General features: G+C 56.4%; 1 protein-coding gene across 6 annotated transcripts in view; it reads right to left on the bottom strand.

The window, feature by feature from the left end:
* LOC309445054 (protocadherin gamma-B4-like) overlaps positions 1-27565 on the bottom strand; it is a gene marked incomplete at its 5' end in the record, with an annotated part of 61088 nt that overhangs the window by 27919 nt on the left and 5604 nt on the right. Inside the window, one exon of one of the 6 annotated variants that reach the window (XM_082063501.1) lies at positions 15110-18284. The exons of 1 other annotated variant lie outside the window; for it this stretch is intronic. In XM_082063501.1, the coding sequence (XP_081919627.1) occupies positions 15110-17530 (2421 nt within the window). Of the gene's footprint in view, positions 1-284; positions 2885-9399; positions 12377-15109; positions 18285-25432; positions 27116-27565 lie in introns of those variants that run through there. 4 more of the 6 variants (XM_082063503.1, XM_082063502.1, XM_082063504.1 and 1 more) reach the window with 4 other exon arrangements.

Here is a 27565-nt window from a genome sequence, read left to right as displayed (position 1 = left end):
TCCTCCTCCTTTTTCTCTCTCTCCCTCCTCCTCCTCTCCCTCCTCCGCCGCCTTCCCCAAAATACGCACGGCGTAGCCCCCCCGCCCCGCCGCCGCCACTCCGCCCCCTCAGCGCCGGGAGGGCGCCGGGGACTCCCAGCAGCGGGAACCCCCGCCCCGCCCGGCTGCTGGGAGCGGGGACCGGCGAGCACCCCCCCCCCACAAAGCCGGCTTGGGGGGCCACAGCCCGAGCCGGTTGGGTGCCGGGGCTGCGGTCAGGCGAGGGGACACGCTCCCGAGCTCACCTCGCTGCGCAGGGTGGCATCCGGCGGGTTGGCACCAGCTGGACCCACCGAGGGTTTCACAAACATGAACTCGCTGATGTCCGAGACCGGCGAAAAGCAGGAGCGGTAACGTGGGGCAGGGGGTGCCGTGGCTGTCACCTGGACGCCCATCACCATGTCCCCTTGCTTAGGTTCGTAGTGCAAGTGCCCAAAAATGTGACTGGGAGGGGGCTGAAGCGTGTTCACGCTTTCCACGCAGCAGCCCTGGTTGGCAGGCGCAGAGCCCCGCCGGAGGCACCTCACACCCAGTGCTGCCAGTCCCACCAGCGAGACGGTGGAGATGAGCACTAGGGACACAATCAGACAAAGCGTAATTGTGGGCAAGCCCCCACCATCGGTGGCCCGAGTCTCAGAACCCAGTAAGGCCTCCGGGCCCTTCTCCTCCACCAGCACCACCAGCGTGATGGCTGTGGAGAGCGGGGGCTCCCCAGCATCCCGGACCACCACGAGCAGTTCATGCGCAGAAGCATCCGACTCCTGCAGGGCTCGCATGATCCGGATCTCCCCAGAGCGCAGGGCCACGCTGAAAAGCCCCGGATCTGTGGCTTCCACAAGGTGGTAGGAAAGCCAAGCATTACGCCCCGAGTCCGCATCTATCGCCACCACCTTAGTGATGAGAGCAAGAGGGGTGGTAGAGGGAGAGATTCGGAACTGGGCAGCAGAGTCCTCCCCGGCCCTGGGGAAATGCACCCGTGGGGCATTGTCATTCTGGTCCACTATAAAAATATGAACCAGTGTCCTGTTCCTCAGGGCCGGGGAGCCACCATCAGAGACCTCCACGTGGAACTGGAGATAGGTGGTTTGCTCATAGTCAAAGGGGAGTTTGGCAGAGACCTGCCCACTTGTGGGATGTATGGAGAGGTAGCGCGTTGGATCCAGGCCGGGATCTGTCCCACCAGCTCGCAGGATAGAATAAGAGAGGCGGGAGTTCTGCTCCGAGTCAGGGTCAGCAGCAGAGACTGTAACCAGCACGCTGCCCACCGGGTTGTTTTCTGCCACCAGCACTTCATAGGACGCCTGCTCAAATTGGGGCGCGTTGTCATTGACATCTGCCACGGTGATTGGCAAGATGGTGTGGCGGGAGAGCGGAGGACTGCCCAGGTCCGAAGCAGAGATGGTGACGTTGTAGTAGGCAACATGCTCCCGGTCCAAATGGGTGCTGGTTAGCAGTGAGTACTGGTGTTCATAGTCCTTACGCAGCTGGAAGGGAAGATCTGGAGACACGTGACACTGGACCTTGCCCTGCTCACCGGAGTCCCTGTCTCTGACGTGTACCACAGCCACCACTGTGCCCGGGGGTGCATCCTCACTCAGGGAGCTGGAGAAGGAGGTGAGAATGACCTCAGGGGCATTGTCGTTCACATCAGTGATTTCCACCACCACACTGCAGTGTTCCTCCATTGTGGGTGACCCCATGTCCTTGGCCTCCACTTCGATCTCGTACACTGTTGCCTCCTCGAAGTCAAGGTTGCCCTTGACACGGATCTCTCCACTTTGCTCATCGATGGCAAAGATCTGGCGTAAGGCAGCTGAGTTGTGGCTGCTGAGGGAGTAGCGGATGTCTCCGTTGGGCCCTTCATCCACATCGGTGGCATTTAACTTCACCACGAGGGTGCCCAGCGGCGAGTTCTCCACCAAGCGGGCTCCATACGATGGTCTGTCAAAGACCGGGTGGTTGTCATTGGCATCCAGGACCTGAATAGTGATATGTGTCTTGCTGGACTGGGGAGGAGAGCCACCATCTTCAGCAGTCAGGACCAGGTGGTGGAAAGCTCTGAGTTCCCGGTCCAGGGCCCTCTCCAGCACCAGTTCAGGGAACTTCCCTCCATCTGTACGTGCCTTCACGTTGAGGTTGAAGTTGTCATTGGCGCTCAGGTGATAGGTCTGCAGGGTGTTGGTGCCCACGTCAGGGTCCTGGGCAGGCTGGATGGGGAAGCGGGCACCCAGTGATGCCAGCTCGTAGATGCGCAAGGATACCTCATCACTGGGGAACTCCGGAGGGTTGTCATTGATATCCAGGATCTCCACCTCGATGCGGTAAAACTCTACTGGGTTCTCAATTGCAAGCTTCAGGTGGAGGAAGCAGCGGGGGTTCTGCCCGCAGAGCTGCTCCCTGTCTATCCGCTCACTGACCATTATAATGCCGGTGTTCACATTGACTGAGAAGTACTGGGAATCCGAATCAGATAGTACCTGTAGATTAGCTGCCGCCAGTTTCGTCACATCAGTGCCCAGGTCCTTCGCGATATTGCCCACGAAGGCGCCCCGGGTGAGCTCCTCTGGGATGCTGTACCGGATCTGAGCAGAGGAGCTGTGCAAGAACAAACAGAAAGAGAAGACACGCGGCAGTCCCAGGGACCGGCCCGCCGTCCCTGCCCTCGGCATCCTTGCCGGGTGGGCGGCCGGGGAGCGATGCCCTCCGCGCTCCGGGGCCGCGCTCAGCGCTCGCCGCTCCCATTCATTGTTTGGGGCGGACGCGGTTCGACGGGGGCGGGGGACGCCGGGGCTCCGCGCAGTCGCCTCGCTATTGGCTCCGAGCCCCGCGCCGTTCCTCCAATCGCCGCGCTCGTTTCCCAGGACAGCAACACCGGCGCCAATCGCAACCCGCCGGCGGTTGCCGCGCGGCGCGAACCTGCGGCGCTTCCCCGAGCGACGGCGGCGGCTCCGCGCCCCCCGCGCCCCCCGCGCCCCCCGCGCCGCGGCGGGAGAGCAGGAGCGGCCTCGGGGGGAAGGCGCGGTCCGGCCGCCCAGCGAGCCCCCGCAACGGCACCGCCTTCCCTGCCCTTAGGCGCTCACCTGGCCGGGGTCCCGCAGCGTACCGGTAGCAGGGAGGAAACCCCCAGTTTCCCTCGGGAGGGTGGCGGGGCGCGGGCAGGGCCGGAGGAAGGTGAAGTCGCTCGGGTCGGAACCGGGGGAGAAACAAGTGCTGTAGCACTGGGACTGGGAGTCGGTGGGTCGCAAAGTGACCTCCATGTACTTAAGGGTGCCGTCGGAGCTGAGCTGGAGCTTGGGGCTGGAGTGCTTGAAGAAGTCCCGGGAGGGCGACTCACTGAGCCAGCAACAGCAGCAGGGTGAGGTGGCAGCACGGCCTCTGCGCCGGAGGCACCGGGCGGCTAGGAGGGTGACGGTGGCAAGTGCCACGGTGCTGACAGCTGCCAGCGCGATGATCAGGTAGAGGGTCAGGTCTGGCTTCTCCTTGGCACCAGCCAAGAAATCCCGAGGCTTGTAGCTCTCCTCCAGGGCTGCCTCTTCCAGGGCCACAGTGATGGTGACAGTGGTGGAGAGCGGTGGGTCGCCATTGTCCGTCACCTGGACAAGGAGCTGCTGCGTTCCCATGTCAGTGTCCTGGAGGGCACGGGCCGTCCGCACCTCCCCAGTGTACAGTGACATGTGGAACAAGGAGGGGTCAGTGGACTGCGGCAGCAGTCGGTACGAGAGCCAGGCGTTGTACCCAGCATCCTCATCCACTGCTGTCACCTTGGTAACCAGGTAGCCTGGTGGGGCAGACAGTGGGACCCTCTGGGGTGCCAGGATGTCACTGTCACTAGCAGGGTGCAGGATAGTGGGGGGGTGGTCATTCTGGTCCAGCACGAAGATGTAGACAGTAACATTGGCATGGAGTGGGGGGGACCCTGAGTCCCGCACAACTACAGAGACTGGTAGAACCTGCAGCAGCTCAAAGTCAAAGGTGCGCTGAGCATAAAGGTTGCCATTTTCAGGGTTGATGTGGACAAAGGAAGAGGTGGGGGCACCCTGCACTTGGACACTTTCTATGGAGTAAACAAGTCGGGAATTATCCCCATCATCTGGGTCTAAGGCAGAGACAGTGCACAGCAGGGTGCCAGGTGGGCTGTTCTCTGGGAGGAAGGCATCATAGGAGGGCTGCAAGAAGCACGGGGGGTTGTCGTTCACATCAGATACATTGAGGAGCAGTGTGAGTGTCGTGGTGAGGGTGGGAGACCCACCATCCTGGGCAATCAGCTCCACTACATACTGTGAGGTGGTCTCTCGGTCCAGGCTCTTCTGGGTGACCAGGGAGAAGTGGTTCTGAAGGGACCTGACAGTGAAAGGCACATCAGGGGAGATTTTCAAGCTCACATCCCCATTGACCCCTGAGTCTCGGTCCCGTACGTTCAAGAGCCCCACGACAGTCTCTGGTGGGGTGTCTTCTGGCACTGGGTTCAGCAGGGAGGTGAGAAGCACCTCCGGGGGGTTGTCATTGGCATCCTGTACTTCCACTTGTAGCACGCAGTGGCCCTCCATCTCTGGGACCCCACCATCATGGGCTCGCACATAGATCTCATAGAAAGGAGACTCCTCAAAGTCCAGGGCCCCACTCACCCGGACCTCACCATTGTGGGGATCCAGGGTAAAGAGCTTTCGGACCGAGTCAGAAGTGTGAACCCCGAAGGAGTACTGCGTCTCCCCATTGGGGCCCTCATCAGGGTCAGACGCGTTAAGCCGGAGAAGCAGGGCCCCCACAGGTGTGTTTTCTGGGATCTGCACCTTGTACGTGGCACGGCCAAAGGTGGGCGCATTGTCATTGACATCCAGGACCAGGACTGTTATCTGTGCTGTACCCGAGCGGGCTGGGCTTCCCCCATCCATGGCTGTCAGCACCAGCTGCATTTCTGGCTGCTCTTCCCGGTCCAGGGCACGCTGTAGCACCAGCTCCGGGAAGAGTTTGCCATCCTGCTGCTGCTTGACATCCAGGGAGAAATGGGAGTTGGGGCTTAGTCGGTAGGAGCCCACAGCATTGGTGCCCACATCAGGGTCCTGGGCACTCTCCAGGGGGAAGCGCGCAGCCACTGTGGCAGACTCAGCGATGCGCAGGGTGCGGTGAGCACTGGGGAAGCTCGGGGGGTTGTCGTTCAGGTCCAGGATCTCAACTTCCAGGCGAAAGAGCTGCAGGGGGTTCTCTGTCACCACCTGCACCGACAGCACGCAGCTGGCAGCCGCTCCGCACAGACGCTCCCGGTCCAGCTGCTGGCTCACCACCAGTGTGCCGCTGTCCAGGTGCACAGCAAAGTAGCGCAGGCTCTCCTCCGAGCCCAGGCGCAGCCTGCGACCCGGCAGCTCCTCCACCTTCAAGCCCAGGTCCCGGGCCACGTTCCCCACCACAGTTCCCACCTCCGACTCCTCAACCACTGAGTAGCGGATCTGCCCGGTGACCCAGCCCCAGCCACAGAGCGAAAACAAACTCAGTACTTGCCATTTCCAGGCAGGTCGCTGGAGGCTGACACTCTCCATGTCCACGCGCGTCTGGCCTGGGACACGGCAGGAGCTGGGAAGCCGCGAAAAAATCCCTGGGTCTCTCTTGCACGGCTTGGAAAACAGCTCTGGGGCTCCGGCAGGCTGCGGCTCCGGCTGTCAGCCTCTGAGCAGAGGGGGTGGGCTGGGGGAGGGGAACTGAATCACAGCCCCAGCGCGGAGGTGGAAGTGGAGGGGAGAAGCAGATTTCCCCCCCCCGTGCTTCAGATCAGCATGCAATTGGCCGAGAGCTCCAGCCCCTCTCGGCCAGCAGTGGCTCCCAGGCGGTGGGGGAAGCGGGGCCTGAGCCGGCATCCGCGGGGCTGCCACCCCCGGCCTCCCCTCCGCCAGCCTGAATCACTTGCTCTGACAGCTCGCTTCCCGTTCGCAGGGAAACTGCACGTCCTGGCAGCCTGGAAGTTAGGTACAAACCCTCCCTGTGCGCTCCCCCTTCCACAATGGTGGCTTCACATCGTGCCCATAGACAAAGGGCAGCTGTCATGAATGCAGGCCAAAGGACTTTTCATGCCTGATGAAAAGGTGCTTGTTAGAGCCCTGAGGTGCCAGGGGCTCTTCTCCCACCCCTTTCTCCTCCCCAGCTAATGCTTTGGCCACTACATACACTCTCTAAGTGCCTCTCTAAGCGAGGCATCACTACCACCAGTGCTGCCATCAGCCAAGAGAGCTCGCACTAAGACAGGGATGCCCACCCCTGCCGGCCCCCCACGGCTGTTAAACCACAAGGTGGGAAGGCAGAGATGGGTGAGCCATTCAAAGCTGGAATGCAATTGCTGTCCACGCACACCCCTTTTCGACCCCAGGACAACCTTCATGGTACACAAATCACTGCAGATGCACGGAGCCAAAGAACAAGCGCACTACACCACCACCAGAATGCAACATCAGGTCAGGACATCAGACTAAGAAGGAGGTCCAAGCCTTCCACCTGGCAGACACACATACTGAATTTCTATATCAGACACAGCTTTGCAGCGGAGCGATCTCCTGGAGGACAAAAGCAGTGGTCTCAGTCTCCCCAGGGAAAAGCAGAACCATAATTTACCCCTCTCCCTGCCCCAGAGGGTGCAGGCAAGCTGTAAGGTGTTAGCTCAGTTCACATCCCTGCACAAGCTTCACACAATCATGTCCTGGAGTCCTGTCCTAAGCACACTCAAGGCCACCTTGACCTCCCTTGGGTACACACAGACACTGTGGGGCTAATGTGGTGTGGAAGGCAGGGGAGCCAGCTCCTATTGGGGACCCTGCCTGTCCCCACCACTCAGACACCAAGGGGATCTGAGGGAATAGGCGGGAAAGGCTGGGGACACCCATGGCTGGCAGGGTGGACAGCGACAGGGACACAGTCCTTCTGGGCGAGAACAGAATCGGTGCAGTTGCTGCAATCAAGATGCCACCCTCCCCTCTGCAGCCCCCCCCACCCATTCCAAGAGCCATCGGTCGGGTCCATCGTGTTGCCAGTCAGGGCGAGACAGAGCAAGGAACCTCACGATTGGTGCAGAACACCCCCTGGGTCCCACCTACTCCCTGCTCCAGAGGAGGGGAGAACACATTCTTAAAGGGCCAACCCAGAAAAATGATGAACAAGTGGATTCCCCAGCATCCAGACACAGACACCTGTTTGTACATACTCATTCCCTGAGGGTATCCGACGGTGCCACCAGCAGGAAGCTGTCACAGTAACCCTGACTCTGGGATGTGCCCTGTCCTCATCCCAGGCAGGGCCCCGGACAGCACAGCTGGGTGACAGACATTGCCACTGGCAACATGGGGTGCTGCACCCCTGGGAACAGGTTTGGTGCTGCTGCAGTGCCTCAGCAGAAGCCTCCTGTGAAGCCCACCTGACCTCAGAGAACCTGCTCAGTATCCCAAGGTAGCTCAGTCACCAAGGGGCTGGAGCAAGGGACAGGCTTCACACGGGGGATCCTGCTGTTGCCTGGATCTGCCAAAGCCTGGGATGGAGACAGTGGCAAGGCAGGAAGGGTATGGGGTGTCTAGAATGGAGGAGATGTCCCTGTTCCAGAGGGCCAGAGCACACTCTGGGGACAAGCTCCAACTCAAACAACCCAGGGAGCTGAGGGATCACTGGAGATCCTGTTCTCATGGCAGGACACACCACCTGCCACATATTGGGCCAGCACCACCCCCACTGCACTGGTTTAGGGGTCTGGCTGTTGCCCTGCAGAGCAAAGAAGTGTCAATCCTTTGCAGGTTTGACATGGTCTGTGGCACTGGGCTGGATCTTCTTTCATCACAAAGACTGAAAATCCAGGGCTCAGTGCCTGTTTTTTCATTGCCAATACCTTTCCAGCATAGTGCTGGGGAGCAGCAGAGAGCCATGGCTAGGGCTGGGGCTTACCACCTGCCCATTAGCATCTCCTTCCATCCTCACACTCAAACCATTCACAGCCCCCACCCCCAGAGGCATCTTGCCAAGATCATTTGGTGGGGGGGACATCATTGTCCCCAGTGTAGCACAACCAGCATAATGCAGAGGAACACTTGCTCCTGCAGCTGCTGCAGCCGTTCCCACCTGCCACAGATCATAAGTGCTGAGTCTGAGCAACGACGCAAGAGGGAGAAGAGAAAAAAAAAAAAAAGGCATAAAATAATTCTGGGCGGTTTCTGCCTCCGCTTGTGATTTGGTCAGAGCAAGCAGGCGGCACACGCAGCCCCACACCCATCCACAGCTTCCGCTGCACCTCACTTCCTCCTGCTCGGAGAAACCGGTCACTCCTATCCATGCCCGCCCGGGAAGGGACACACTACCAGCACCAACTGCCTTGGAAACCGATCAGATCCTCCCCCCCACCTCCTCTGCTGGATCTGCTACCCAGTGTCACCTCTGAGGATCGACGCGTTCCTATAATTGAAAGCTCTAAAATTAAGCTGCACGATTCTCACCGGGGAAGACGCAGAGGAGCTGCCTGCCATGCGCAAACGCTTTCCTCACTGCAGTTTGCTCAGTCAGGACATTAGACATCACCCAGAGATGGCATATTACAGATCGTGCAGGGCTTGTAATAGGGTTGTTAAAACAACACCTGGGTGGAGGACTTACCATCCTGCTCAGAGCCACAGACCAGCTCGGTGGATGCTGCAAGCAGCTGGGGTAGCCTGCAACCTTACCCCCCCACACCCTGAAGTGAACATCATTGCAAAACTTCCACAGAAACAAACCAGGAACCATCAGGAATCAAATATGAAATAAGACATGGACAGGAGGGACTGCTCTGTGTCAAACGGAGGAACCAGCATCATCCTGCAGCTTTGCGTATTACACCATGGGAAGCGACACCCCCGTCCCTCATTGGCAGCTGGTGGCTCCCAGCCCCGTGTGCACCACCACCTCCTCAGCCCACACTGGGGCATGATGCAGAGGGACTGTGATCCCCTCACAGCACTTGACCCCATGTGCGCTCCTCTCAACACTCATTTTGCGAAGGTAAGGAAATACAATATGTAGCAAACTTTCTGCCAAGGATTTGCAAGTGGCTGCAAGGTGACCTCAGCCTCTGCTGGTTACTCACACAAGGCATACCCAAAACTGCATCCAAAAGACGTATATTCGTTAACCTGAGTAAACTGGCTCACTTGATCCTGCTCATCACAGTGGAAATACCATCAACACTCAGGACGGCACAATTGACTCCGAAAAAGACCTGTTCAGCTATTAGCTAACCACTCTTTAGAAGCACGGCGGGACTGGATATTCCCCCCAACCCAAATCCGCTACCATCTGCTTATGGCACAAATGAACCGTGGCTCTGCCTGGCACTGGGACATGCCAAGGAAGGAGCTACATTACCTCGGCAGGTGTGGGAAGCCGGGTGGTGGTGCCCACGATCTGGTGGTACAGCCCTGGCTCACCATTCCTCATGGTGCTCTGGCGGCTCCCCAAGGGGCTGGAAGTGAAGGGCTTTTTACACAGATCACTCTGGCGAGAATCCGTAGTGAGATAGACCTGGTGGTAGAAGTTGGGTGGCGTGAAGCCACCCCGCACGGCATCAATGTGGTGGAAGGGCCCTGGTGTCCTGTACAAGGTGCTCCTGGAGCTGTTGAACAGCTCCTTCGACTGCCTCCACTTGTAGCACTTGAAGATGCCAACTGACAACATGGTGATGAAGAAAGCTGCAGACACCAAAATCACAGCCAGGATGAGATAGAAGGTCACATGCTTCCTTGGATCGTTGGTGGGTGCCATGTCAGTGAGGTCAGTGAGCACCTCCTTGGCCAGCTCAGCCACAGAGATGGAGACAGTGGCACTGGTGGACAGCACAGGCTCCCCATGGTCTTTCAGCAGGATGACTAGAATGTGCTGGGGAACATCATCCTCCTGGAGCTGGCGGGCTGTGAAGATCTCCCCACTGTGCAGCCCAACTGAGAAGAGGCTGGGGTCAGTGGCCTGCAACAGGGTATAGGAGATCCAGGCATTGTACCCTGCATCCGCATCCACCGCCACCACCTTGGTGACCATGTGCCCGGCAGGAGTGCCTGGTGCCACCACATCGGTGTAGGTGGCAGTGGTGTTGGGTTGAGGGTACAGCACAGCTGGGGCATTGTCATTGAGGTCAGTGACAAACACACTGACTGAGACATTAGTGGCCAAAGGCGGAGAGCCGCCATCCTGGACCTGCACCATCATGCTGAACTCCACCTGGTCCTCATGGTCCAGGGAGGTGAGCAGGTAGAGGGTGCCATTCTCCCGGTTAATGGAGAAGATGTGGCCAGCCTGCAAGAGGCTATAGGAAAGATGGGCATTGCGCCCAAGGTCCGGGTCTGTGGCACTGATGTTAAGAATGGGGATCCCAGGCACGTTGTTCTCCAGCACATAGACATCATAGGAGTCCTGGGAAGTCTTGGGCGCATTGTCATTGACATCTGACACCTGCACCAGGATCTGTTTTACCGCAGACAACGGTGGTGAGCCTGAGTCCCTGGCTGTGATAGTGATGTTATACTCTGATGCCTTTTCCCGGTCTAAGGCTGCTTTTGTTTTCAATGTGTAGTAATTTTTGAGGGAGGAGCTGAGCATGAATGGGATCCCAGGAGAAATGAAGCAGTTCACCACACCGTTATCATGGGAGTCCAAGTCCGTTACACTCAGCAGAGCTACGACTGTCCCTGGGGCTGCATCTTCAGGCACAGGGCTGTACACAGAAGTCACTGTCACCTCTGGACTGTTGTCATTCACATCCACAACTTCCACCAGCACTTTGCAATGAGCCACACCAGGAACAGCACCCTTGTCTTTAGCCTGTAAGTAAATCTCGTACAGTTTTGTTTCTTCATAGTCCAGCTGCCCCTTGACCCTCAACTCCCCCGTGGCTGAGTCCAGAGCAAAGAGCTCTCGTACCTTGGCGGGAGTGTGGCTGCTGAAGGAATAGACGATGTCTCCATTGGGCCCATCATCCAGATCGTATGCACTGATCCTGGCAACTAGGGTACCACTGGGTGTGTTCTCCCTCACGCTCGCTTTGTAGGTGGACTGGTTGAAGACCGGGGCATTATCATTGGCATCCACAACTTCAATGTGGATCTGCACGTGGGCCGACCGTGGTGGGCTGCCTCCATCCAGCGCGGTCAAGACCAAGTGCAACTCCCGTTGCTCCTCCCTGTCCAGCTCCTTCTCTAGCACCAACTCCGCATACTTGCTGCCATCCACCCTCGTCTGCACGTCGAGTGCAAAGTGCGGGTTGGCGCTCAGCTGGTAGGTCTGCAAAGAGTTAATCCCCACATCGGGATCTTGGGCGCTCTCTAGCGGGAAGCGCGCTCCGGCCGCCACCGACTCACTGATTTCCAGCCTCGCCTGGCTGCTGGGAAAAACCGGGTCGTTGTCATTGATGTCCTGGATCTCCACGGCGCCGCTGAACAGCTCTAGCGGGTTTTCCACCACGATCTCAAAGCTTAGAGAGCAGGGAGAGAGCGCACCGCAGAGCTCCTCCCGGTCTATCCGCTCGCTCACCAGCAGCGCGCCGCTCGTCAGATCCACCCCGAAGTACTTTTTGTTGCCGCCGGACACCACCCGCAACCGGCGTCCCGGCAGCCTCCCGAGGTCCAGAGCCAGGTCGGCTACAACGTTCCCCACCGCGGAGCCTCTCCGCGCCTCCTCGGGAATCGCATAGCGAATAGCGGCGGAAACCCAGTCGGAAACGCCGAACAAAAGCAAGAGGCTCAGTACCTGCCCCGTCGTCACCCCGCGGCTCCTTACAGCAACGCCGTTCATCGCACAGGACGGCCGCGCTCCCCGCTTCGCCCCTCCCCGCCCCGGCTAGAAATCCTCAGCTCGCCCCGTCATGCCGCCCCGGGAAGCGGCGTCCGGCGGGGAGACGGGCATCGCTCTGCGGGCTCCGCCGTGACTCAATCCCAGGCACTCTCTGAGACCGTCTGCGCCTCATCCCGGCTCCCGAGCGGGGCCGGGCCGCCAGATCCCCCCCGCTCCATCATTGGCCGACAGCGGCACACAGAGTCCCGGCCAATAACTGCACGGAGCGCAGGGCTGGCGGAGTCCCGCGGCGGGGCAGCCGCCCGCCGAGCACCGCCGGGAGGGAGCGCGGTGGTCCCGACCCGAGCGGGCTCAAGACGGCTGACCCCGAAGGGAGAGCAAAACCCTGCGCGAAACCCAGTTAATAAGGATAGCCGGGCTGGGAGAGCGCGGGCAGAGGCAGCGCAGATCGGGCACGGAGACTGCGTGTGCGGGCAGGAAGGTGTAAGAGTTGGCGGAGACGATGACTCCAAAAGGGAACATGGAAACACGGGGTCTGTTCCCCGGGAAAACCTCGTTAGAAAAAGACAGTGGGAGCAAGAAGGGGAGGTGAAGCGGGCGGGATGAGGGGTGGAGAGGGTCGTCAGGGGCAAGCAGACTGCCGTGGGTGGGGGGGCAGTCTCGGCAGGACGGGCAAGCTCCGAGTGTCCATCAGGACCTTCGGGATGCCGCTCCTCCCACCCAAGTGCTTGGTCAGTCCCTTCCTGACATCCCACGGCGCCGCAAAGTCGCGCCTCGCTGTGCCACCAAAACCTTGTCGGCAAAACAACAAGGATTTCGTGCTGCCGAGTTACGAGGAGTTCCTCCGGCCGCTTCACAGGCACCCTGCAGGGCAGCTCCTGTCGTAGAGCTCCCAGGAGCATCGCCCCCTGTCCCAGCAGGCATCTTCCCTGACAAATCTCGTTTTGAACCTCCCCCTGTTCCTGCCACCTCCCAGCTTGTTCCCTAATACCTGTTTCCGCCAGTCAGACGCAGGGAAATCGCAGTCTGCGACGTGCTGGTTCACCGGAGGCGGGAGTGGTTCCTATTCCCCCGCAGCAACAGCCCGACAGGACCATGGCACCGGAGCACCTGGGTGCAAACCAGCCAATTGCGAGCTGCCTGCCTGTGTTTGGGGTTGTTGCTGTTAACAACTCGTGATACGTCGGGATTTCTGACGTTTCGAGCGCCCACACGGATAAAACTGCCGCAACTTTGACGTTCGTTGTCTGTCGCCTGTTCATATCTCTAGGTGAAATGGGAAGGGGCCAAGGAAGATTGATAAGGGAGCGCCAGGAGCTCTGTCAAAACCCGGCTGTGGCCAAGAAACAGCGTCCGGGTCATTCCACAGCCGAGCCTGGTAAGGAAGGGACGGCAGTGTTTGGAAAAGAAACCTGACTGGAAATCAGCGCCCCGACCTTTCTTCGCTTACAGAGAGAAACGACAAGGCTCTCCATGCCCTGCAGAACAGGCTCGGAAATGTTCGCGGCTGGTTATGTGTTACTCCGCTGCTTGTCGTGGCTGAGCGCGTTGGGGAAGGGCTGCAAATCACCTGCACCAACATGGGAGACCAAACACGGGGACCTCGACTTTGGCTCCGTGTCCTCGTCCCGCACAGTCCTGCCAGCTGCCGTGAGCAAACGGGATGCACCCAGACATGCAGTATTTCCGTGCTTATACGAAGAACCAACAATATCAAACAGTCGGCATTGTCTTTCTTCTCTACACGCTCAGTTATTTCCTTTCCTACCGAATAATCGTTGCCGAAACATCAACCGTGTCATTGCTACTTACCATTCTTATCACCAGTCCACAGAATGTGATAAAAGTATAGGCTTCACACCGGTAAAATCCAACGCTAGTCATCTGTTTGTATTTTCACATAATTAAATTCTGGAGCAAATTAAAGACTGAAGAAAAACGATATGCTTTACCCACAGCAGCTGCATCATGCAGGTAAGTACAGTTATGCCTCTCTGTCCGTATCTGCAAGCTCCCAGTGCTGCGAGCAGATTTCTCGTAGGCCCTTATGCAACCAAATCCCAATTACCTTTCTTTCTTACATATAATCCAAAAAGAAGAAAATCCACAGCTCTCTTGGAGATAAATCTTGAAGCAGTCTTCAGCCACTTTTAAAAATCTGAAATAAGCTCTGAATCCTTTTTCTAAACACCGCCAATTTCCTGTCTTTCCTAAGCTCTTTTTACTGAGCAATTTCTCTAATGTGCATATCGCAGTTCTTAAGGAGTTTCTCTTCATATAAATGCAAACATGACCCATATTCACAGTACCTTGTCCATTTAATCCCAGCAGTAGAAAGGTGAGTACAGTGGAGAGGTGAGTACAGCAAAGAGAGGCATGGAAGGCTGAATATTTATACCTTACGTATTTCGACTGATCTGGAGACTTACATCTCCCTCACTTTGATGGGAAACCCGCATATTGATGGTGACACTTCGGACCTCCTGAACGCACCATTTGGAGGAAAAGGAGTGAAAACAGCTACAGCAAAAGATGCCTTTCCCCTGCACCAGGAACTCCGTTGGGGACAAGTTAAAATCAAAGCCCAGCCAGAGCTGCTCACTCCGGCGTTATTCCGGGATCCGCAGGCGCTCCAGAGGAGCCGGTGGCAGCAGCGGACCCAAAGCATTTTCTACTCGACTCCGGGCTCAGAGCTACAGTGAAACACCAGCCCTGGCTCCCCAGACGGAGGGAAAAGGTTTAGTCACGGGTTTACACAACACCTGCCTTCTGAGCGGTTCAGAGTAGGAAAAGAACCGAGCTGGAAGGGAAAAAAAAAAAGAGGAATAACAGAGCCGCTGTCCTGACTGAGAGAACAGGCCGGTATGGATCACACATCGTTACCATAGGAAAGCGGTCAAATCTAGCAGAGACAATAAATGAAGCAGTCACTAGACCAAGACGAAAGTTTGTCACAGCTTGGGAACCCACAACATTTTTGGCCCCGCTCCACCCCACCACTTTGGCTCGGCGAAACTCGCACCCGGAGTAGGACAGACAGCAGCACTGACCACATAGCGTCGCTCATTGGGGCACAACCAAGAATTCACAGATAAGACTGGGCAGGTAAAAAGGAAGAATTAAGATCACACACCCACACCCACTCCTCCCCGCAGCTCCACATCTGAGCTATTGAGCAGTGGGCCGGGAAGCAACACTGGGCTCTGCCAGTTGCTCACCGGTCCCAAAGAGCAGAACAGAAGAAAAAGATTCACTTAAGTTCGCAGAGAGGGACGTCAAGACAGAAGCTCACCTGTGCCAAGCTCTCTGGGATGGGAGGGTCCTTCCTGGAGTGAGTACCTGAGCTGTGTTCCCCGTCCAGGAGACAGTCAGACAGCGCTGTCGTCCCTGGTCTCAAAAATGTGAAGCCCTTCTGCCCCGAGTCAGAGGCTAAACACACCTCGTAGGAATAGGGCAAGGGCAGCGTGCTGCTGCAGTAATTGTACGGTACTTTTGAGCCCAAGCTGGAATACAATTCCTTATCAGAAGCTATAAAAATGGGAGGGCTCCTTGACCGTCGGCATTTAAAGAATATCAAAATGACTGTCAAAACAAATACCAACGACACAACAGCAAGGGCCACTACAAGAATGAGGTTCAAATCAGACGTCAGCTCAGACACAGTGTAGTTGTCACTCAGCTCCGGCAGCGCCTCCTGCAAGCTCTCGGCCAGCACCACGTGCAGCGTGGCCGTGGCCGACAGCGCCGGCTGCCCGTGGTCCTTCACCACGGCCACCAGCCGCTGCTTGGCCGCGTCCCTCTCCGACACGGCCCGCGCCGTGCGCACCTCGCCGCTGTGCAGCCCCACGCGGAACAGCGCCGGCTCCGCCGCCTGCACCAGCTCGTACGACAGCCACGCGTTGCGCCCCGCGTCCGCGTCCACCGCCACCACCTTGGCCACCAGGTACCCGGCCTCGGCCGAACGCGGCACCACCTCGAACGGCTCCAACGCCGGGGCTGCTCCCAGCACTCTCTCTCCCGCTTCCGCCGCCGGCCAGAGCACGCGCGGCGCGTTGTCGTTGCGGTCCAGCACGAAGACGCGCACCGTCGCCGTCGAGCTCCGCGCCGGCTCCCCGCCGTCCTGTGCCCGCACGACCACGGCGAACTCGCGGCACTGCTCGTAGTCGAAGGAGCGCTGCGCGTACAGCGCGCCGCTCCGCGCCTCCACCGACACGTACGCCGCCGCGTCCGCGCTGCCGCCCGCCAGCCAGTAGCTCACGCGCCCGTTGGCGCCCGCGTCGACGTCCCGCGCGAGCACGCGCAGCACCGGCGCGCCCGCCGCGTTGTTCTCCGCCACGTAGGCGCTGTAGGCGGCCTCCTCGAACACCGGCGCGTTGTCGTTCACGTCCGACACCTCCAGCACCAGCGCCGTGCTGCTCGACAGTGACGGCCGGCCCCGGTCCCTGGCCACCACCGTCACCCGGTGCTCGGCCGCCTGCTCCCGGTCCAGCGCGCTCGCCGTCACCAACTTGTACAAGCCGCCCGACGACGCCACGAGCGACAGCGGCGCCTCGCCCAACAGCTCGCACGACACCTCCCCGTTCTCCCCGGAGTCTCGGTCTCTCATTTTCAGCAGGGCCACAACCGTGCCGGTCGGCGCGTCCTCGGGCACCGGGCTCGACACCGACGTCAGTGTCACCTCGGGCGCATTGTCGTTCACGTCCAGTACCTCCACCTCCACTTTGCAGTGAGCAACCAGACCGCCTCCGTCCCTCGCCTCCACGGCCAGGCTGAACGACCGTGTGTCTTCGAAATCCAGCGCCTCCTGCAGCGAGATCGTCCCGCTCTCAGGGTCCACCGCGAACTTCTTAAGCACCTTGGCCGGCGTTTCACCGAAGCCGTATGTGATGCGGGCGTTGGTCCCGGCATCCGCATCAGAGGCGGAGACGTTCAATACCGTCGACCCCGGGGGCGCGTCCTCCCGCAGGCTCGCGCGGTACCGGTCCTGCGCGAACACAGGCGCGTTGTCGTTGGCGTCGGTGACGTTGATGCAGAGCTGGGCGGTGCCGCCCCGGGGCGGGTCGCCGCCGTCCAGCGCCGTCAGCACCAGACGCAGGCTCGGCTCGCGCTCCCGGTCCAGCGCGCGGCGCAGAACCAGCTCCGCGAACTTGCTGCCGTCCGGACTCTCCTTCACCTCCACCGCGAAGTACTCGTTGGCCTCCAGCTCGTAGCCTTGCAGAGAATTGCTGCCCACGTCTGCGTCTTCCGCCATGCCCAGGTAAAAACGAGCGCCGGGAATGGTAGATTCAATTATTTCGAATTGCATGTTCTTATTAAGAAAACGCGGCGCGTTGTCGTTGATGTCCTGGATGGCCACCTCGACGTGGAAAACATTGAGCGGATTCTGCACCAGCGCCTCGAAGCTGACGGAGCAGGACGCCGCCTCGCCGCACATCTCCTCCCGGTCCAGCCTCTCGCTCACGTACAGGTTCCCGTTCTCCCCGCTCACCGTGAAGTATTGCTTCTCTGCGCTGAGCCGCAGCTTGCGTGCCGGCAGGTCCGCCGGGCTCAGCCCCAGGTCCCGCGCCAGCGGCCCCACCAGCGAACCTCTGCCCAGCTCCTCGGGGATGGTGTAGCGGAGCCGCTCCGCCGCCGCCCGCCAGCACAAGCCCAGCAGCAAAGCGGGCAGCAGCACTCGCCCGCCTGCTCGCCGCTGGCTCTGCTTGCCCGCCATTCTCGGAAGCGCTCGCCGCGCTCCTCCCTCCTGCTGCTGCTCTGCCTCCTTCCAGCCCCTCTCCGCAAACAGTGCAGGAGCTGCAGGAGGTCAGCGAGCGATGTGGGCACCGGCTCTACTCCGCTGCTCCCCAATCCGCGCCGCCTCTCGCCGCTACTGCCCGTGCCGTTGCCGCTCTGGCCGGCGCCGGGCGAGCGAGCAGCCTGCGGGGGCAGGACGCTGCGGCAGCTCGGGCTGCGGCTCCGGCTCCAGCACCGCTGCGCCTCGGCCAACAGCGGCACCAGGAGGCGCCGCGACGCCACCGCAGCCGCCTGATGCCGGCCGGGGCTTCGGTCCCTGCGCTCCGAGCCGCGCTCTCAGCAACTGCCGGGAGTCGGCGCCATCGGCTACGGAAAAGCGAGATTCGGCTTTCAGTTTGGCCGCTTTGATCACATCCTCTGCAAGGCGAACCAGGCAGTTCTGTTCATCGTGGAAGTGGAGCGTGTGGCTGGGGAACGTGCTCCCGAGCGGTGGAGGAGCGAATAGACTTCGTACAGCAGAGAACAGGGGAGTACAGGTAAGTACAAGCCCGTGCACTGTACAGCAAATGTCTGACATGTTCCAACGCCTATTCTTGCTTCGGGTCGTCTTTCCCCAGCTCTTTTATCTCATTTTATGAGCTCTGTGGAGCAGCAGGTGCGGCGTACTTCAGAGGAGAAGCTCTTGTAGAAAGGAAGCACCTGACTCATCTCTTAAAGCATTTCTTCAAAAATGCCTCTTTTAGTTAATGCATAAGTATGCACATGTAAGAACATGGACATCGAGCTGAAAGGTTCTCACGTGCTCAACACGCTTCAGTTACCAGTCAGGAGGGCAGCACTAGAGAAGGCAGTTTGCCTACGACACCAAGACAATGATGTGTATTTTGCACCCACAATACAAATATTCCCGGCATGTGATCGACTGAAAATGTCAAGGGTAAAACCCCTGAGCGCAATACCTATGAAAATACTTGATCCTTCTCAGTGCCTGTTAGTACGACATCACCTCTCAGCAACAATCAAAGGAAACCACAGAATGCAAGACTTTCTGCAAACGAGCAAATCTTGGTTCATGGCCATGGAGACAGCAGGGCACATTATGACCAGCTGCATCATTTCAAGTGCTACACAGACCACGGATTTGGAAACTACAGGTACAGCAGGCTTCCCTAAACTCTGGTTGTTCCAAACAAGAGATGACTCCATGGATGACTTCTGTGCTTAGTCATAGTTCACTGGTGATAACTCAGTTCCTGGTTATGCCACTCTTGCTGCTCCCTCAAAAGATACAGAGGCACGGGCTACAGGACTCTGTGACTCCTTCACAAGCTTCTTCCACTGTAGCAGTTATTATCAAAGGGTTACTCAGCCACATTTCTGTGAACACCGGCTCTGTCTCACCAAGGCCATTATCACAAAGAAGTAGTCACACTTTACTTCAGATGGAGAGACAAAGACAAGAAGGCCACTTATCAATACTGAGCAGGTATTTATGCAGGACCTTGCCCTTCCTCCTCATTTGTGATTGCATTACTAAGGTACTGCTTATATGCATTTCAATTAATTTACATTAATACAAAACATGTGTTGTAAGACAATAGTGATAAATAAAGCAACAAATGACAGTTTTAGAAAAGCATTGAATTAATAAGCCATTCCCAATGAAAATACTACCAAACACTACCAAGCAAGAAATGAACATCAAATTGGAGTTAGGACATACTGTTGCTACACACGCCGCTACATCGCTCCCTCTAGGTACACCTCTCTGTCAAAGACGTGATGACGAATGATAAAGCAGATGAAAAGTGCCCACAGGACAATAACAATCCCTTGGACATTAAGCCTCCTTTCACAGAAGAGGCCACAAGGTTGCTGTGTGTTTTCCACAAAATCATCCCAAGTTCTGTAAGACTCTGAATGTGTTCACCGGCTGGTAAGGAGCACAGAAGGAAAAAAAACCCAACCTTTCTAACCAGTAACACTGTTAAGAATGCTTGCTACTCCCTTCTTGACTCGCCGTTTACAACAATTTTAAACACTTAGCATAAAAATACCAAGCGCTGCTACATGACAGATAACAATACAAAACAAGCTGTAAGCTGACATAAAAAGCACAAATGAATAACCCTTCACAGCAAGAATATCTTGACATTTCTTGAAGTGCCATGCTCCTTGTAAGGCACCCCAGCAGAAACTGTGACAGTAGTCCCTTCTTTGTAACACTTCACCCATGGTTTGATGGTGAAAGCAGAGGTTTATAGAATCTGTAAGCACAAGATTCAGTCTGGGCACATCCAGTTCTTTAACTCCCCACCGTATTTAGAAGAGCACAGTGGTGGATCACAGCCAAGGTGACCAACCAGGGCTCATGGGCATACCTGTATTTCAGAATGTAACTATTATGAACAAGTAATTTCACTCCTCTTCCACCCTCTTCCTCAATACAATGCCTGGAGCTCACTTGGATTCAACCAAGGAAATTCCCACAAGCAACAGGGAATTTGCAGCAACATCTGGGAATGGCCTCCCAGTTGAGAAAGAAGTACCTCCAATGTGGAAAACACACACTGCATTCTGGTACACAACATTGTCACTGCTGTCACTGCTGGCTGAGGAAAAGGCTGTGTGAGCAACTCTGACACATTAGACAAGTACAAGACCTGACCCAAAGCAGGCACAGGTGACTCTACCTTCATTTCCAATACTGGCTTAAATTCACCCTAAATAATAAGTGTTTAATGAAAAAAAACTGTTTTACAAGGGAAGAGCAATAAATAAGTGAACCAAAGACAGACTTGAGAAAAACATTTCAACCAACAAGCCATTCAACAACAACAACAACAACAACAACAATGTACTTGTAAAAGTCTCATTCTATAAATAGTACTGCTCACTGGCTGGTAAGAAACACAAAAAAACCCAATAAAAACTTTCTAAAGTGTATCCCTATTAAGAATTCTTAGTACTCTGTTTCTCACACAGTACTTTCAAAGATAATAGATAATAAACAATATAAGATCAAGTGCTACTAGACGTGCGAGCAGGTAATGAAATCAAACAAGCAATAAGACCTGATAAAAAGTACAAAATATAAACCCATCACTGCAAGTTGCACATGGGGATATAATTATTCAATTTCAGGAAAATCTCACCCTACTCAAGCACTCATACTGTCAGGAAGACATCTGACCCTGCTAAAAGTGCAGCCTTCCATTTGCTAGTAGTGCAACACATGTTCAGAAGAGCTAACACTGACAGGAGAAACAGTATTACACGTCTGAGGACAAAATGAGAAACAAGCTGGTGTGTGATAAAGAAATAAAGCCCTGCTGCTGTGAAACTCAAGCCAGCAGCAGCCTCTCTTCTCCTGCCTCCCACACTGACTGACATTGAGCAATGAGCCCCTGTTCACCTTCATGAAGGAAGAGCCACCAGCACACAGCACATTGCTGAATGAAGGTTTGCATTCCCTGTAACCAAAACTCCCTACAGACAATGCAGAACATGGTGTATAAAGGGGAGAGAAGCAGCAGAGAGGTGTGTACGGGAACTGCACCTGCACTCAGACAACTAGAACAGATGTCACCTTCCCCATCTGATCAAACACCCTGAGAGCAAGCTGTAGCTCATTACAAGAAACAAGGGAAGAGAAATATATATAAATGAATGGATCAGATGTAGTAACTCAAAGTGCATGGTACTCCAATAAGCACATGCTTGTGTTATCCATGATAAGCAAGGAAATGTCCATCTGTTCTTCTATAGCCACCACCTTGAGCTCCCATCTTCTCTCCAACCCCACACAACTTGCAGGTTTGCTTCTGACCTTCTCAGAACTGGCAAAAACATATCATGAGAGGATAACACACTACAATCACACCAAGAAGGGAGGCGCATTTGTCTGCTCACCACCATTCTAATGAAAAACAGAAGGATTCTAAAGCACAAGGATGATAAATGGCCAAAGTAAAAGAGGAGTGGTCATCCAACAGAGACTAGGTCATCGAACTAATGCTTTAGGGGGAACCTCCTCCCCTCTTTTGTCATACATGTGCAGTTCCACAGAGATGTGACTTCTGCTAAGTCACGTTTACCTGTATTGCCCACACACAATAACAGAAAAGAAATGTACCCTCAAGTCTCCTGCCTTTCACATTCACCACAGCATGAGCAAGAGGCACAAACACATGACACATTGCTAGATGAAGCTATGTTGGTAATTACATGTAAACCTCCATACACAGACCATGTAAAGAAAAACAAAATCATAAATCAGACAAGCAAGGCAACGAAGCATTAGAAGAGAAAGTGTTGTCAGAGAAACTCACTGGGAGGACACCTAAGACTTCACTATGGCCATTGCAATTGATTCCTGAGAGCACTTGGACATCATTGAGGCCTTGAGCTGCAAATGTAGCACTGAAGTCTTGCTCTGGACTACATTGTAGGGGCTTTCATTTTAAGAAATAGTCATCAGTTCTTATCAGTTCTTCTAATATGTGGTCTGCTCATCTCCCACAGATAGGACACCGTATGTGTAAACATCTTACAGATGTTGTTCCCAAGCCAAGTCTTCTGAGAAAGTATAAGAAATTTTCCTTTAACTTCTACTTTATTTTCCTCACAACTAAAGCTCTGTCTCAGGTGGTTGAAAGAAGAATTTGCTGCAAAATAACACTCACACATTCGAATTAAAAAAAAAAAAAACTGTCCAGAAATGGGGAAAATGAATGACAACTTCCAGGAAATAAATGCCTAAAAGGAAGTCTAATTACAACTATGAACTAACTCTACATCACAATGTTCCAGGGAGACAGAAATGCATAAAGGAGACCTCACACAGAAATGATAAACATTTCTACACATGCACTGTCATTCTGCATGTACAGTTATTGTGCAAATTTTTTATTATTAGAGAACTACCATTACCTTTCAGGACAAGGAATCCAGTATCACAGCAAACATGGCACAGGCCTTGGCACCAGCCATGAAATCAAAGCATTGCTCAGTCAAGTCACACTGACCCACCCTCCTTGATCTGCATTTATGGCCTTTAGTTGCACCATGGACAATATCCAGTATTTTGTCCATGTGTCAGCCACAGGCTAAAACCCATGTCATTCAGTGACGGTTTAGGAAAACATAAGTATATAAAAGTCTTTGTCTTGGCAACTGAACTCCTTCAAGGTATGGATAGAAACTGCTCCCCCAGCTCAACAGTTAAAGAGATCTTGTCATTTTTTGGGGGCGACCAGCCACAATAGGCCCAGCTCTAGACCTGGACAACAAACAAGGCAAGAATGGGAAACTTGCAGAAGTGAAGGAATCATAGCTTAACATTCCAGATTATGTCAACTGTAGTAGGGGTAGTAGAAAGGCATCTTGTTGGTAGAAAGCCCACAGGAGTCTCACACAGGATCTCACAGCACAGACCATAGCCACAGTTCCTCAAAGTAATTACTCTGCTCATCACACTAATTCAAATAAACATTAAATGATCTCACATGCATAAGTGACATGCAGCTCCAATAAAGACCCAATAAAGTCCAAGTATCAGCTCAAATACACCATCATCCCTATTCACCACATGAGTAACTGGAAAGTTCACGATGCTCAGATTTTTACATACAGTGCAATAACTGCCATTCACAGCAAATGAACCCACAACTTGGCCAGCTGGAATCTGATAAAACGACCAAACTAGCACACATTCTTCTCAGTACTTACACGATTTATACTTCCGATTGTGGTTAGTACTTCCCCACGTTTCCACTTTCTTTCCAGCATTGGTTAGAAATTCAAAGATGGTTACACAAGCATTTTCTTGTACTACGCTGTTCATGGGTTAGGATCTCCTCTTGGGAAGGGGTCTTTGCACCTATGGGTGTGATCTTTAGTACTAGAATGAGCTTATAGTGAGCAAATTTCATCTATAGGACACACTATCTGACAGGCCTAAGATATGTTAAAGAAACTCAACTTATTATGCGTGTTTGAGAATGTTCAAACTACAAGGGGATGAACGCCCTCAGATCACTCTCATCTTAGCTTAAGAATCAGATTGACCCCGTACTGGTCCACGGGTTGCATATTCTTAAGCTAGTAACTGCTGACCGGAGACATCTCTTTAACTGGTAACGACTACAATGTATTTTCAAGCGCAGGCACATCCAGCTCCGTTTGAAATAAGCCAACTTTGAAAGACGGGGAATATGCAAAACCATCTCCCATTTCCTCCGATACCCCTTCACACGCAGCCACCCAGAGACTTTCTCAAATAATCACAACTTGTAAGATTCTCTTCTTCATAACAGGCAGGCAGACATCGACGAGGAACCACTTTTCACCAGCCTGCTCCTGCACCCGCTGAAAAACATGGCGGTATGGTCCAGTACAGAGACATTTGGTTTCTCATCCACGTTATCAAGTAGTAACAAAAAGGCTGAGAAGAGTAGAAACGATGAGCAGCTCAGTTCTATACGGAAGCCTTAATGTTACCTATTAAGACACTCTGATCCTACTCAAGCACATGTGCTGTCGGGACGACATCTGACCCTGCTAATAATGCAAAATTCCACTTTCTAATAACGCAATACAACAGTTAGGAAAAGCTAATACTAACAGGAAAAACAGTATTACACATCTAAGGGGGCAAAATGACAAATGACCTGATGCCTAATACTAGCACAAAATCCCGCTTTAACGAAATTCAAGATAACAGCTGTCCCAATTCTCCCACCTCAAACAGTAGCTGTAATGCTGAACAAAGATCCAACGTTCACATCCCAGTAGCGTGAAAAAGAAACAACGCCTTGCCCCAGCTGTCCTCCAGGAGAAGATTGGGTCAGTCGGCAACATATAATAAAGTAACGACCTAATAAAAACACAGAGTCCTGCGCTCAAGAAATTCAAGCTAACAGCAGCCCCACTTCTCCTGCCTTCCACACAAGCAGTAATGTTGAGTGACGATCCCACGCTCATCTCCCCAGAACAAGAGCCACCACCTCATAGCGCATTGACGAACGAAGCTTTCCCTTCAATTTAACCAAACATCCCTAGGCGGAACGCAGCAGAACGCGGCGGGGAAAGAGCAGAGAAGCAGCAGAGGGAAGCGTCACGGAGAAAGGGCGGTCATGGAACTCACCGGGGGAGCGGCGGGGTCCTCCCCGAGCAGCGGCGCGGGCTCGTCGGGCGGCGGGCGGGCCGGGAGGGTGTCGCAGCAGCTGGCGCCCGAGAAGCGGAGCTGGCTCTTGCGCGAGTCGGCCGTGAGCGACACCTCGTGCGAGTAGGAGTGCAGGAAGGCGCGGACGCCGTCGATGCCCACGAAGTGCGAGGCCGGCACGCCGCGCAAGGCGCCGCTGTCCGCCGCCAGCAGCTGCGAGCGGCGCCAGCGCCGCAGGCGCAGCGCCAGCAGCAGCAGCAGGAAGGCGAGGAAGAGGCAGGACACGGCCGCCACGGCCAGCACCAGCCAGCGCGTCAGGCTGCCGGCCGGCTCGCCCGGCGCCGCCGCCGATGCCGCGCTGCCCAGCTCGGCCAGCAGCTCGGCCACGCTCTCGGCCAGCACCACCGTCAGCGTGGCCGTGGCCGACAGCGCCGGCCGCCCGTGGTCCTTCACCACCACCACCAGGCTCTGCCGCGCCGCGTCGCGGGCCAGCGGGAAGCGCGCCGTGCGCACCTCGCCGCTGTGCAGCCCCACGCGGAACAGCCCCGGCTCCGTCGCCTTGGCCAGCTCGTACGACAGCCACGCGTTCTGCCCCGCGTCAGCGTCCACCGCCACCACCTTGGCCACCAGCGCGCCGGGCTCCGCCGAGCGCGGCGCCAGCTCCACGCCCGCCCAGCCCGCGCCCGCCGCAAGCGGCGCCGCCGGCGGGTACAGCACCTGCGGCGCGTTGTCGTTCTCGTCCACGATCACCAGCCGCACCGACACGTTGCTGCTCAGCGCCGGCGCGCCGCCGTCCTCCGCCCGCACCCACAGCCCCACCTCGCGCACCTCCTCGTAGTCGAACGAGCGCAGCGCGTACAGCGCGCCCGTCTCCGCCTCCACCGACACGTACGACGACAGCGGCGCGCCCCGCACACGCCCCTCCCCCAGCCGGTACCGCACGCGCGCGTTCTGTCCCCAGTCCGCGTCCCACGCCCGCACCCTCAGCACCAGCGCGCCCGCCGCGTTGTTTTCGGGCACACGGGCGCTGTAGCGCGCCTCCGCAAACACCGGCGCGTTGTCGTTCACGTCCAGCACCCGCAGACACAGCACCGCGCTGCTCCACAGCGCCGGCGACCCGCCGTCCATCACCCGCACCGTCACGTTGTACTCCGACACCTGCTCCCGGTCCAGCTCCCGAGCCGTCACTACGCGGTAATAATTATCAAACGACTTCTCCAGCCGGAACGGGAGGCTCTCGGCGATGCTGCACCGCACCTCGCCGTTCGCTCCCGAATCCCTGTCCTGCACGTGCAGCAGGGCCACCACGGTCTCCGATGGAGCATCCTCAGAGATCGTACTCAATACCGATTGTACCGAAATCTGTGGCGCGTTGTCGTTGACGTCTGTTACGGTTATCGTGACTTTCGCCGTGTTAGAAAGGTCTCCTCCGTCTCGTACCTGTATCTCTAGATCAAGGTAAGAGAATTCTTCGAAGTCCAAATACTCCTTAAGTGATATTTCTCCTGTCTCCGAGTTCAGTTGGAAAATTTCGGATGCTCGGTCTGAAATTTTATGGAAACTGTACTCCACGTGCCCGTTGAGCCCCTCGTCGGCATCGGTGGCCGTGACGGTAACGAGGGTGGAACCCACGGGCACGTCCTCCGGCACACGCACCGTGTACTCCGCCTGGCTGAACACGGGCGCGTTGTCGTTGGCGTCCAGCACCGTCACGCGGATCCGCGCCGTGCCCGTCCGCGCCGGCTCGCCGCCGTCGCTCGCCCTCAGCACCAGCTCGTGAAACGCCGCCTCCTCCCGGTCCAGCGCCTTCGCCAGCACCAGCTCGGGACGCTGATCCCCGCCGGCACCCGCCTGCACGGCCAGCGAGAAGTGCTCGTCGCCGCTTAGCTCGTAGCTCTGCACAGAATTCAGCCCCGAGTCCGGGTCGTGAGCCTCGGCCAGGGGAAACCGCGAGCCCGGGGCTGTCGTCTCGCTCATTCTCAGTTCTTTTTCCGCCTCTCGGAAGCTGGGTGCGTTGTCATTAATGTCCGTGATTTCCACTTCGATTCCGTAAATGTTCATTTCTCCCTCCACTATCACCCCACAGCGCAGCACGCATTTCTCCACCAGCCGGCACAGCTGCTCTCTGTCTATTCTCTCCGCCGTCACCAAGTGTCCAGTCTTCCCGTACAGGGCGAAATACTGCGTCCTACCTTCGGTAACAACGCGGACGCCGCGCTCGGCGAGTGCCGACAGCTGCAGCCCCAGGTCCTTGGCCACGTCGCCCACGAACGAGCCCTTCGGCAGCTCCTCGGGAACCGAGTAGCGCAGCTGCCCCCACGCCGCCTCCCACGCCACCACCAGCACGCCCCACAGCAGGGCTCGCTCCCGGCGGCCCCAGCGCTTCCCCGCCGCCAACATCTCCGCCGCGGCACCGCCGGCACCGCACCAACAACGGCAGCTCCCCGCAGACGGCTGTCGAGACGCCCCCTTCTCCGGCCCTTGCTTGCCGCTCTCGGCCACTGCCGCCGGTCCCTCCGTCTCGCTGCAGCACGGCTCCACACCGCGGAGATGCTCGCAGGCCGCCCGGCGTCCGAGCCAGCCAGCGAGCGAGCGAGCCGGGCCGCAGCGGGCGGGGCTGCCTGCAGCGCTCCGACCTTCCTCTCGCTCCTTCTCGGTCAACAGCGGCGCCCGCAGCCTCCTCCCGGCACTGCAGACACCGAGCGCTGCCCAGCGCTGCCCGCCCGGCCTGTCCCACCCACAGCTCGCGGCCACGCGACAGTAGCCACGGAGACATCGCTTCCCTCCAGCGGTGAGTGATCTCCTGCTTCGGGTTTTCTCCAGCCGAGATCGTCTCTTATCATCGAGGCG

This window comes from Streptopelia decaocto (genome assembly GCF_964273445.1).
Source record: "Streptopelia decaocto genome assembly, chromosome: 12".
Lineage (NCBI taxonomy): Eukaryota > Metazoa > Chordata > Aves > Columbiformes > Columbidae > Streptopelia > Streptopelia decaocto.
The sequence above is the reverse complement of the archived record's forward strand: the minus strand, read 5'-3'. Positions and strand labels throughout refer to the sequence as shown.